The sequence below is a fragment of the Mytilus trossulus genome, chromosome 5 (assembly GCF_036588685.1).
Source record: "Mytilus trossulus isolate FHL-02 chromosome 5, PNRI_Mtr1.1.1.hap1, whole genome shotgun sequence".
In the NCBI taxonomy this organism is placed as follows: Eukaryota; Metazoa; Mollusca; class Bivalvia; order Mytilida; family Mytilidae; genus Mytilus; species Mytilus trossulus.
Window position 1 is genome coordinate 32126458 of NC_086377.1, and position 12525 is coordinate 32138982.

Below are 12525 nucleotides of genomic sequence, written 5' to 3' on the forward strand. Positions count from 1 at the left end.
GCATCAATTATTTGTCCTTTTTTTTTTTTTTTTTTACCTTTTCTTGCTTTTATAGCATATTGTGAAAAAACACCAATTTTTGAAAATCTTATTTATGGCTATTTTGCTGAAGTTTAAACAAAAATGAAACGTGCCAATATTAATTGTATGAAAAATCTATAGAAAACTATTTCCCGCCAAAGTTTCAATGGTTTCTATAAAAATGAAAAAAAGTACTTGGAACGTGCATTTACTTTTGCTTTTTAAGTTCTGTTATATGCAAACCTTGAATTGAAAGCAAATTTATAAAAAGGCAACTGTAGTATACCACTGTTCAAAAGCCATAAATCGATTGAAAGAAAACAAATCCGGGTTACATACCAAGCTAAGAAATATCGTATAACTTTCCATGCATTTGTAAATGTATATTAACTTAACAAATCTACGGAAATTCTTCAGTTGTTGAGAACGGGTCTAAATGTATTAAACCGATGATTATTCTGAATAGTTTGATTTAAAACGAAGTTTACTTGTTATCGTATAAGATACCATATACCTGTATAAAAAAAAATTGGATATTACATGTAAAATATGAATTTATTTACAATGCTTTACCTGTTTGTTCTATGCTTTACCTGTTTATTCTATGCTTTATCTGTTTGTTCTATGCTTTAGCTGCTTGTTCTATGCTTTACCTGTTTGTTCTTTGCTGTACCTGTCTGTTCTATGCTTAACCTGTTTGTTCCATGCTTTAATTGTTTATTCCTTGCTTTACTTGTTTGTTGTAAGCTTCACCTGTTTGATCTATGCTTTCAATGCTAAAGTCAGCCGATTCTGCAAGTGTACTTTTATATTATAGGTGTATCAATAAGACCAAGATTCCCTTATTTCTACACCTGTCATTTGCTAAAGCAGTTAACAGTGGCGGATCCAGACATTTTCATAAGGGGGGCCCACTGACAACCTAAGTGGGACCAGCTCCAGTCATGCTTCAGTAATTCCCTATATAATATGTCCCACCGAACGGACGGGACGGGTAGGATGGTCTTACTAAATCCGCCACTAGCGATGAAGCTAAAGCCAACAATTATAAAATTGACATTAGTCAACTAACTAACTGTACTTTGAAATGAAATTGAAAACAATAGAGGGTAGATCCTTCAATTTTGAGGTATAAATCATTCAACTGTGCCACAAGTCAAATCGAACTATCAACCTTATGGGGCACATATTTGTACGTACAGTTTTTAGTTCGTGTTACTCCATCGTATTGTTAAATACCGTTTATCTTCTTGTCCTCCAACTTTTGGCAACCGTATAGTTTGTTGTTCCAATTAAGATATTTTCTAAAAACAAAAACCTATTTAAAGTAAGCTGTTACTATCTGACTCGATTTTTACATTAGTCATGTGAAAGTTTTTTGTAGACCAATAGTTTTATGTTTTGTGTATAAAGAACATATTTATATATTTAATTGTTGACACAAGTAACAAGTAAACATGTTTTTTTTCTATGTTTAATATGATATAGCAAGAATGCGGTTGCGACTATATGATTTACTACACATGCATTACAATTAGTTGCGCAACGCTAAAAAGTTCAGATATGAACAAAAAGAAAGAAATTACACTTTTTATATACATATACGGCCTTCAGTACAATTTCTATTTATTTTATAGTGACAGAAAGTTTACTTAACAGACTACGCTTAAACAAAACCTAAAGTTTATTTTAACAATAATAGGTTATCTTTATGTTCCACAATAATAGGTTATCTTTATGTTCCTATCTCAAGATTCAACGTTATAGCGCAATTCATTTAGTGTTAAGTGATAAAGGTTTTAGACCGTCTGATTAGTGTTTGAATCTAATTGTGATTATTTTTTATGTTCAGAGACATAATAATATGTTTACATGTTCAGAATCGAGCTAGTAAATTTTTGCGTCAGCTTGAATGATTGGTTTTACTTTCTGTGCGATTATATGACTGAATATAAAAAAAGTTCATATAAAAAAGAAGATGTGCTATGATTGCCATTGAGACAAGTATCAACAAAAGACAAAAATGACACAGACATTATCAACTACAGGTCACCGTACGGCCTTCAAAAATGAGCAAAGCCCATACCGCATAGTCAGCTATAAAAGGCCCCGATAAAACTTTTCTTTACAATAAACTATGATAACAAACTTATAATATGGCGGTTGTTGTACATTAGTTTGATTTGTTTTATCTGAGTCGGGACTTTGAGTTGATTTTGTTTTTGTGATTTTACTTTTGAGAAGTTGTATAATTTGCTTTGTCACAACATATTCATTATGAATCATTCTCAGAAAAGCCTTGGTAAACGAAACACATTCCAAATAGCTCCATGTTTTATCAAGTTACGTACTGTTTTAGTAATTCAAATTAGTCACCATAATTACAATTGCGATAACACCAACCACAACACGAACACGCATAATTCCTGCCATCACTGTGTTGAGAAATAATCCACTTATACATAGACACTAATATATCTATCTAACCTGTGTTGTCTTTAATCTTCTCCTTATTTAATTTTTTGTTATTTCTAACCCATGTTTAACATTTTTTGTTTTCTAATCTTCTCCTTATTAATTTTTTTTTGTTATTTCAAACCCATGTTTAACATTTTTTGTCTTCGCATGCATTTATATTTTTAATTGTCGTTTATTTATCATCAATTTTAAATGCCTGTCGATACTTTATTGAATAAATACATAGATAAATAGAAATGTATTCCCCATTACAATTCTCAATTTTATATGAATCAATTGATAAAATAAAGCTCCTTTAAACAGTGATATCTTATCGGGGCTGAAAATGCGGTATTGGCTTTGCTCATTGTTGAAGGCCGTACGGTGACCTATAGTTGTTAATTTCTATGTCATTTTGGTCTTTTGTAGATGTCTCATTGGCAATCATAACACATCTTCTTTTTATAGTGTAAAACATAAACAGTTTAATGCAAAATCAAAACAATATAATTTTATTTCTTCCAGATGGAGGAGGAATATATCGACTCGCATCATCGACAGAGATGCCAGATATTCAAACATTGGCGCCAAAGTGGCCCCCTCCAAAATACAGAACATTCTGGCCTACATTGGCTCCTATATTACCGAATCACGCTCTTATGACACCCCAATCTATTGATCCAACTGTGCCACCATTAATAACTACACCAAAACCAATTTCAAATTCAGAAAGAGGCAGTAGAAAACAAATTATAACAACTGTTTTCAGGGAAAGATCAGATCTAAATGAAAATGTAAACATGTCTTCGTCATCATCATCATCGTCATCGTCGTCAACTATTTTGTCTCATGAAACGTTAACCTCATCATCAAACATTGTCATAGATAAACCTGTACATACGGATGAAAATTCAAAAGGAACTCAAAGTGATTTGTCACAAACTATTTCAATACAAGTTCCGAATGAATCTAGAGAAACAATACCATCTATTTCATCAGACCATATGACTTTAAATATAGCAAAAGGGGTTTCCGAAAATTTTCAAAAAGAATATATGTCCATTGCAACGACCAATCAAAAATCAGAAAATCAAGAAAATGCAAGTGTTATTAAAGACACAGAATTAACTGCAAAGACCGATGAAAGATATCCCGTTGACGCACAATCTCAATCTGCAACAGCTATACCTGATACCGCTCCAACAGTAAGCAGTGGCATCAAGTATAATGTTACTGATCGGGATCTCAAACAAATGATAAACAAAGAAATTATGAGTGTAAATTCCCGTTCAAATCGCAACCAGGCACCAGAGTTTGACAGAACTGATGGTGGTCAATTCGATTCAAATAATACTGAGCCATTTGTCCTTAACAATATAACAGAATCTATTCAACTTACTTCTGGAAAAACTTCTTCCCAAATTGATTTAAATGACAACTTTGTTATCCCTGATAACCAAGGACCGGATTTATCGAGAGGCATTAAATTTATTGAGAAAATCAAGATAACAGAACAAAATGGATTTGGCAAATCATTTAATTCTTCAAACACTATAGACAATGTAGTCAATCAAACTGTATCAGAAACATCAGTAACAGGTTTTGATAATGTATTGGATAATACTACTAATTTAGTTGTGGAAGTGCAGTCTTTTGCTACTGATCATCGAAATAATACGGAAGTAAAATCTTCCGACTCCTTTGATGCACATAACACAAGTATTAGTATGTCAGTTACAAACACTAGCGGTACAACATCAGAGACAATTGATTCTGGTGTAAGTAAAAAAGGGCATCTTATTATAGAAGGCATTGTACCACCCCAAGAGAGTGTAAATGCAATAAATGTAGGGTCAACAGTGACTGTTTTCTCAGATCAAAGAAAAACTTTTGGTCGTGTAGCTCTCGACACTAATTTGATAAAACCTGCCACTTTGCCTTCTTCGCCTTCGGATTTTGTGACTATTAAAACAGTTAATGATGATTCATCACACAGATCAAACATTGATTTATCTGATCTTTCACGTACCATGTCAACAACAATGCCACCAATTATCCCTTTTCAACAGGAGGAACATGTTCTTCCAGCTAACATAAGTTTTATCTCTGACAGCATTCTACAAGGAATTACTTCTAGGCCAAACGGGAATATTGATTCTGATTTGAACGATAACAACCAAACTAATATGCATACCAGTTTACACAATTCCACTATGACATGGGAGTCTAATAGTAAATCATCAACTGATAATACAATGTCCCAAGAAGTTACATTTTCTCATGGAATACCTGTAGATCAATTGGCAAACCAAACTGATCTGCAAACCAGTTTACAAAATTCTAAAACTATGACATGGGAGTCTAATGGCAAAACATTAACTGATAACACTATATCACAGAAAGTTGCAATTCCGTATGGAATACCCGTAGACCCAGTGGAATCAATGCCAGTTGTAACGTCAATGGCTAACGATTCAACGTATAGTGCAACTGATAATTCATTTAACGACACTTTTATTTTAAATTCCAATGTTCGAGATAGTACATTGTTGAACAAGGAAACAATTAAAATGTCCAGCAAAACAAACATTGGTCTCAAGTCTGATAGGTCAATTGATACAACAATAATTTTTAACAGCAACGTGTCTGAATCAGCAGTTATTGACCAAACTCAATCTGAAACACAAAAAGGCCAAATCGTCATGTTACCTGCTATTGAGGTAAAATCGGAAATGTCTGCTGTAGATTCGTCGGTTCAAAAAGATGTAATAGTCTCTTCAGACAGATCGGTAAACAGTAGAGGCCAGCAAACTATTGATAATGCAATCATTAAATCATCCGGGTCTCAAAATTTTGGTACTGTATTGCCAGACATTGAAGTTGCAAAGAATATCGACAATTACCGCCAATTGAACATAGACTCTCCGAGTGGCACAAGAGGCACTGTAGAAAAATCAAATGATGAATTATCTGTTAGGACTATGTCGTCAACTGGTAATACCCGCAGTGACATGTTTGCTAATGAGGAATTAATACTTGATGATAGTCAATCAAAATCGGTATCAAATAGCGAACTCGTCAGCGTTAACAACCAGGCAATACCTATTAGCCCGGATGTTATTAATAGTGTTGTGAAATTACAATCAGAATTAATCGGCGAGACAATTGAAACGTCCAAGGTTACTTCTAGTCCTTTGATGCCAAATGCAGCTAATAATGTAATCGGTCAAACCTCAGGTACTGATGTAAAAACGGTCACTTCCAAGACAATTGCACTTACATCCGGAAATGGAAATGAAGCTGACACGTCAGGAAATGTTGCAACAGATGCTACAGAAAACAATAGGAAAAATCAAAGATCATCAGATAGTCTTGTTGCTACATCTAATGTTGTCAAAACCAAACAATCAGAATCAGCGTCTTCGGGATTAGTTTCTGATGTAAATATTGGCAACGTTGACACAATTTCGGAACGAAATAGTGGCACAATGATCAAAGCAATAGACATAAATAAGCCTCATATCGAAAACAATGCGCAGATATTTGATGCATCGTCCAAGGTACCTAGTGACTCTATAAGTATGATAACACATAGCTCATCAATATCTGATAACAGTATGCCAGTCATACCGACCAATGTGTTACTTGGAAATAACGAATCTGTAGTTGCATCAAATACTATTGGAGTTGTTGATAGTATTGGAAATGATACTGCTGACATGAACTATACTTTAACAAATAGCTTATTCAGTATAGATTCAAATTCATCTGATCAACTGGTCAAAGCTACTGTAGACAATTCAATGAATATAAATGCATCGACTTTATACTTGAGCGGTTCAACTCTAGATATAGGTACAAATAAGAAAACCGACTTTAACTTTTCTATTTCTACAGATGCGTTATTTGTAGACGTTAACAAAACTTCATCCGACCAATTATTGACATTTGATGCAGGAATGATGGATCAAATCCAACAGCAACAGACGACAACACGTGGACCGTCTGGCGGATTGGCAGAAAACTTAGCTGTCATGTCGATTGTTGGAGGTGAATTAGGCGAAGGGTTAGGTGAGGCAGTTGGGATGGGTCAGCTTGGAGGCGAAGGGTTAGGTGAGGCAGTTGGGATTGGTCAGCTTGGTGGCGAAATGGGCGAAGGTTTAAGTGAGGGATTGATTGCAGGAAGCTTGATAGCAGCAGCAGCCGGTGATTCGTCTAATACTCTATCAATGACAACAACAGGACTGGATACAACATATTCCGACACTGCATTGGATCAATATAGGAACATCTCTACGTATAATTCAAGCATTCTTAATGACATGATTTCTTTGTATAATGATTCGAACTACTCGATTTCAAATATTACAGATTTGACATTTGATGGAAATAATAACACAGACATTATTTTGTTACAGAATGAGACAGTCGCCTTATCAGAAAATAATAGTTTTATTGATGACGAAGCAAAAAACATTTCACAGATTTTTAATCAATTAAATATGTCAACAAACCACGATTCTAGGATGATTGTTTCTAGAAACATGGAAATTTCGAATTCATCGTCTTTGTTTGATATAAATAAAACTGTTTCGAATATTAGAAACGAGGTGACAGGTTATTCAGTTCTGTCAGATTCGGCTGTACGTAAAAACGGTACTAAAACGGATACAAAACAAATTATTAATAAGTATGGCGTCATTGCGAGTGATGTAGATAATATAACTGATTATCTGAAGAATGAAACAAAAAAATCAAACGCACCGAAAGAACAGAAAGAAAAGATCAGACTAGCATATGGTAAAAAGATGGGTATTGCAAAATTTTCTTTTCAGAAAGAAACAAGTAAACAATTTGACAACTACAACTCAACAAATCGATTTAATGATTCAACTTATGATGAGCTTACGAACCAAACATCTGTCTCATTAGCCAATGTTGAGGTACCAGTTACTAAAGTAACACACTTAAGAGAAATTCGCAATGCACCTTTAGTAAGTGGAAATGATGTTCAACATACTGAGAATATCATGTATGACGATGTGTCACAAGTAGTGTCATTGGCTAGTAATATAAAAACGCCGAATGATAAGTCAACATCTGAAAGCCCAAAAAACAAAGATACATCTGCTATTATAGTTGAATTGGCTACTAATGAAAAAACGGGGATTGAAAAACCAATAACTGAAAGCCCAATAAACAAAGATACATCTACAAATGTAGTTGAATTGGCTACTAATGTAAAAACGCGGAATGAAAAGTCAACCACTGAAAACCCAATAAACAAAGATACATCTACTACGGCACAAATGGCTGTAATGACACAAAACGATGATGTGAAAGTGAATGAAACAAATAATAGTAAAGCTGTTGATATTTCTCATAACTTTACTAACAGGGAGCAGAATGTAACATTACCAGATACTGTTTCAATTCAAACCGATTCAAGTTCAATCCCTGACACCACATCTTCTTTACGATTAAAAACTGATAAAGATATAGAAAAAATAGCAAGAGCTACAACGGAATTAGAATTTCTGAATCGAATGGAAAAGATGTTGCGATTTTTATCAAAATATATCGACAGTGTGCATTATTATTTTTACGGTATACCCGTACCGGATAAAGAATTTTCAACAACTACCGAAATGCCTGCTCTAACTGATCCAGATTTATCAACAACATTAATTTTTGAACCAATAGAACCAACTGTACAAAGTATACAGTTGGTCAAAACAAAAAATGCTTCGGATTTGCTAAACGATTCAACTACGGAATCAAAGGCAAATAAGAACGTTTTAGGCCAAGTCATTGTTCAAGACAATTCAAACCAACAGTTTAGGTCAGTGGACACAAAAAAGGTTAAAAAATTTAAAGTAGAAACTTCGGACAGCCAGAAAATAAATGAAGAGCCAAATAAAAAGTCATTAGAAAATTCAGTATTAATTCCAAAAAATACAAATGAAGTTGATAAAGTTATCAGTAGAAACACAACAGAAGAACAAGTTATAATTAAATCTTCTGCAAAAGCCAATATATCAGTAGAGGAAGTAAAAAGTTCAATACGAGATGTTTTGCCAATTGAATCGTCATTAATGTATAATGCTTCCATAGACATGGCTAACACAGACTTGCTGGAAAGTAGAAAGACGTTAGATCGAACATTACCAACACCCGCTGCTCTGCCCGAAAATGAGACAATGTTTATTGAGCAAGATACAAATGGAACAGTGATTGCATATTTGCCCCTGAATACGACGGTATCATCAACACATGAAACAACAACTGAAATTCCTAGAGCGGAAGAACTGCTTACGACAAAAATAACCGAAAAAACTACTGTCATTCCTAGAGAAATAGAACTGTTAACGACAAAAATAACCGAAAAAACCACTGTCATTCCTAGAGAAATAGAACTGTTAACGACCAAAATAACCGAAACAACTACTGAGATTCCTAGAGAAATAGAACTGTTAACGACAAAAATAACCGAAACATCCACTGGAATTCCTAGAGAAATAGAACTGTTAACGAAAAAAATAACCGAAACATCCACTGGAATTCCTAGAGAAATAGAATTGTTAACGACAAAAATAGCAGAAACAACCACGCAAACTGTTGATTTCGTATCACTTAAAGTAAATACAACATCACACAGTAATGTTACTGGAAGTATATATAACAATACAAGAAATGACATTAACGATTCGTCAGTTTCATTAAGTACAGACAATATTGCAGTTTCAGAGAGTATTAAGTCAATAAAACTACCTAATGATACGTTGATTTCATTACATACGGACAATGTTGTAGTTTCGGAGAGCATTAAGTCAATAAAAAGAACTAAAATTCCTGTATTTTCGTTAAAGGAGACAAAATTAATGGGTACACAAACTTTAATCTCTGGAAGCAACACAGGAAGTGGTCGAAAACTAATTACAGACTATATCACGGAGCCAGAAATGAATGTGACTGAAACAATGACAGATGCAATTATTGCATACAACACAACGGAATACTCGAGAGCGCCAACAATTGTTATGGAAACAACGGACGTGCCAATAACAAGTGCTTTGCATACAAGTAAAAGTATTGATGTAGTTGCAGAAACAAATTACGTAGAACCAATAATCAGTACTGGAAAACCTTTCGTCAATATCGTACAACCAAAAATTAAACCACCATCCTGGCTTTATGATGTTGATACAAAACCAACACCTTTAGCAAGGGCACCGACCAATAATGTTATGGATATTGTAATGAGAGGTAGAATATAAGAAATATATTATGTCACATTTTGCCTTGTTCAAATTGTTCGGACACAGCAGACGTTTGCTAATTAGAAGTGTAATCTCATCTTTTATAACTTACCTGTTATCAATTTGAGAAATATAAGGACATGTTTAAATAATTTATTTTAAAGAGAGAATACTGCGCGACGGATCTTAAATATGTGTAAAAAAACAAACTAAGACATGTTAAGGAATTTTAGCATTTTTTTATAAATAGGTATCGTGATCATTGTGCTTTGGAATTGCTGCAAATTATTTAGTAGTTAAAAATGAGAAAGAGTGAAACAAAGTGAAATAAAAATTTAACAAATCTAAATTAGTTTCGTTATAAAACGTGAACGAGGAAGAAACGACCGAAACAGTCATCTTTGGTCTGAATGTTAATATTACCCATATCCAAAGTGATCTACTTTCTTTTCTTTCTTCTAATTTGCATAAACTTGCTACTATTCAAATATGAAAACACAGTTCTTAATATTTCATAAATGTTTAACCAATAAAGGCATCGGTTTCTTTTTATATTAATTTTATAATGATTGTTAGATATTGAGAATGTAAATCATAAATGAAAAATAATTTAGAAAGGTTGACATGTACTACCAAAATGAAGGACACTTATTAAAATGCGTAGATAACATATTTAAAGGTATTCAATTATAAAACAAGAGTCGGTTTTACAATAAAACTTACGATTAAGATTGGTCGTAAGTCATGAACAATTCAGAATACTTCCGATAAATCTTAATCGTAAGCTTTATTTTATGAATTTGACACCTTGTTAAATGAGCTATTAAAGTTAAATAAATAACTGAAATAAAGTAACAATCCAAAAATATTATAAACGTTAAATTTTGTATGGAAATAAAACTGCCTTTGATAGATGAATGAACATCATACCCCCGTTATATTTAATGTTAACAATATTAACCGAAGGATTTAGACATCGTTAAAGGGAAGTAACTCATAATAATCATTGATACGTTTGTTTCACTCTCCTTTAACATAGTATTGCAAACATTTATAAAATTGACGGTTATAAAAAAATGTTGCTATCACTTGTTACCTACCTCTTAACCTTAATGTAAATACGTTAAGAAATAAAGATACTCTTCTATTATTTTAATTTTAGTTTCTTGTGTACAATTTGGAAGTTATTATGGCGTTCATTATCACTGAACTAGTATATATTTGTTTAGGGGCCAGCTGAAGGACGCCTCCGGGTGCGGGAGTTTCTCGCTACATTGAAGACCTGTTGGTGACCTTCTGCTGTTGTTTTTTTATTTGGTCGGGTTGTTGTCTCTTTGACACATTCCCCATTTCCATTCTCAATCTTATCTTCTATATTTTAAAAAGTATTTAACAATCGTCGTATTTTCTGTGAACATTATTTGATATACCATGATCAAGTGTATTTATAACCATATTAGGTATCAATGTTGCTTTAAAGGAATAGCATGTGAGCTTTTTTCATGAAAATATAATAAGCCTTCTTTTTTTGGGGATATGGAAGAACATTTTGATATTGTTATGCAATTTCCAAACACGAATAATTGACTGTATGGATGAGATCAAACATGGGATTTCCTTAAATATTACATTCTCGGCATTATTAATTATATAATCATATGATATATATTAAAAATATAAGTAAGAAAAGATAGGTATTGAAAAACTAGACATGATGTATAATCATTATTAAGGTTTTGTGTAATGTTCTTTGAAAGGTATACACTATGTAATTGCACTGTTTAGGGGATTGATTGTGTTTAAGTGTATGTTCGGGTATTAGTTTTAACTTTTTAAGATTGGTTTATGTTATAAGTTTTTATCGCTTTTGAGTTTTAAACGATTTTTTCATGATTTGTTTTTCTCGACTTGTAAAGTAAATATCAATGCGAACATAAACGACAAAAAAGGGGCAATGACATTTTTCAGTTAGAGATTAATCATCTCTTGTCAAGGCTTCTGTCCAGAAAGATATAACATTAGGACAACTAGAAACATTATTTAATTAAATATTCCAAGGTTGATATATGACATAGTTTTTTATGTTCTTTTAATAGCTTCATCGCCTAATCAAAAAAGAAAATCTAATCAAAACAATAACAGACGATTCCAAGGTGAGTATTTAAGAGTAATGATGTGATTATTATTGAAAAAAGTAAAATAACAAACATACCGGACTCCAAGGAAAATTCAAAACGGAAAGTCCGTTATCAAATCATACAAATGGCAAAATTAAAACCTCAAACACACCAAACGAAAGAAAAACAACTGTCATACTCCTGACTTGGTAAAGCATTTCTTTATGTGTAAGGTGACTTTTTTAATGGTGTTTAATATTGGTTCGGTATAAAAAGGAAGATGAAGACCTTTTATAGCATTACCGGTACGATCTATAAAACTAATAAAAAATAAATAACAAGGCTTTCGCAAGCATGAATCCAATTGGCCTCGTTGATTAGTCATAACTAGTTATATTCTGGTAAATGTATAAAGTAAGAGAGCAACATTTATGTTATGATTCAACAAGGCTGTAACTTGTAATGATATTACCAAGACATGCGTATGTTGCTTTATAGTTTTAATCGAAGAATTCTTGATTTAAGAATGTTGTCCTGAGTGAAGTTAAGATAATATCTCTTACACAGTATTTCATATTAGATTGTTCGACAGATTAAAAGGTCAGATTGTTCACTACACTGCATTACATCTTTACTTTTTTCAATACAACTTGATGATTTCAAGGTTTAAC

The 12525-nt window shown here is 32.9% G+C and overlaps 1 protein-coding gene across 6 annotated transcripts in view; it reads left to right on the forward strand.

The window, feature by feature from the left end:
* The first annotated feature begins 2987 nt into the window (after positions 1–2987).
* LOC134718763 (uncharacterized) overlaps positions 2988–12525 on the forward strand; it is a 44270-nt gene continuing 34732 nt past the window's right edge. For 4 of the 6 annotated variants that reach the window (XM_063581454.1, XM_063581455.1, XM_063581456.1 and 1 more), the window contains exons 1-2: positions 2989–9744; positions 11834–11890. In XM_063581454.1, coding sequence (XP_063437524.1) covers positions 3042–9744; positions 11834–11890 — 6760 coding nt within the window. In that variant the 5' untranslated portion in view covers positions 2989–3041. Of the gene's footprint in view, positions 9745–11833; positions 11891–12525 lie in introns of all 6 variants that reach the window. The other 2 variants (XM_063581460.1, XM_063581459.1) reach the window with 2 other exon arrangements.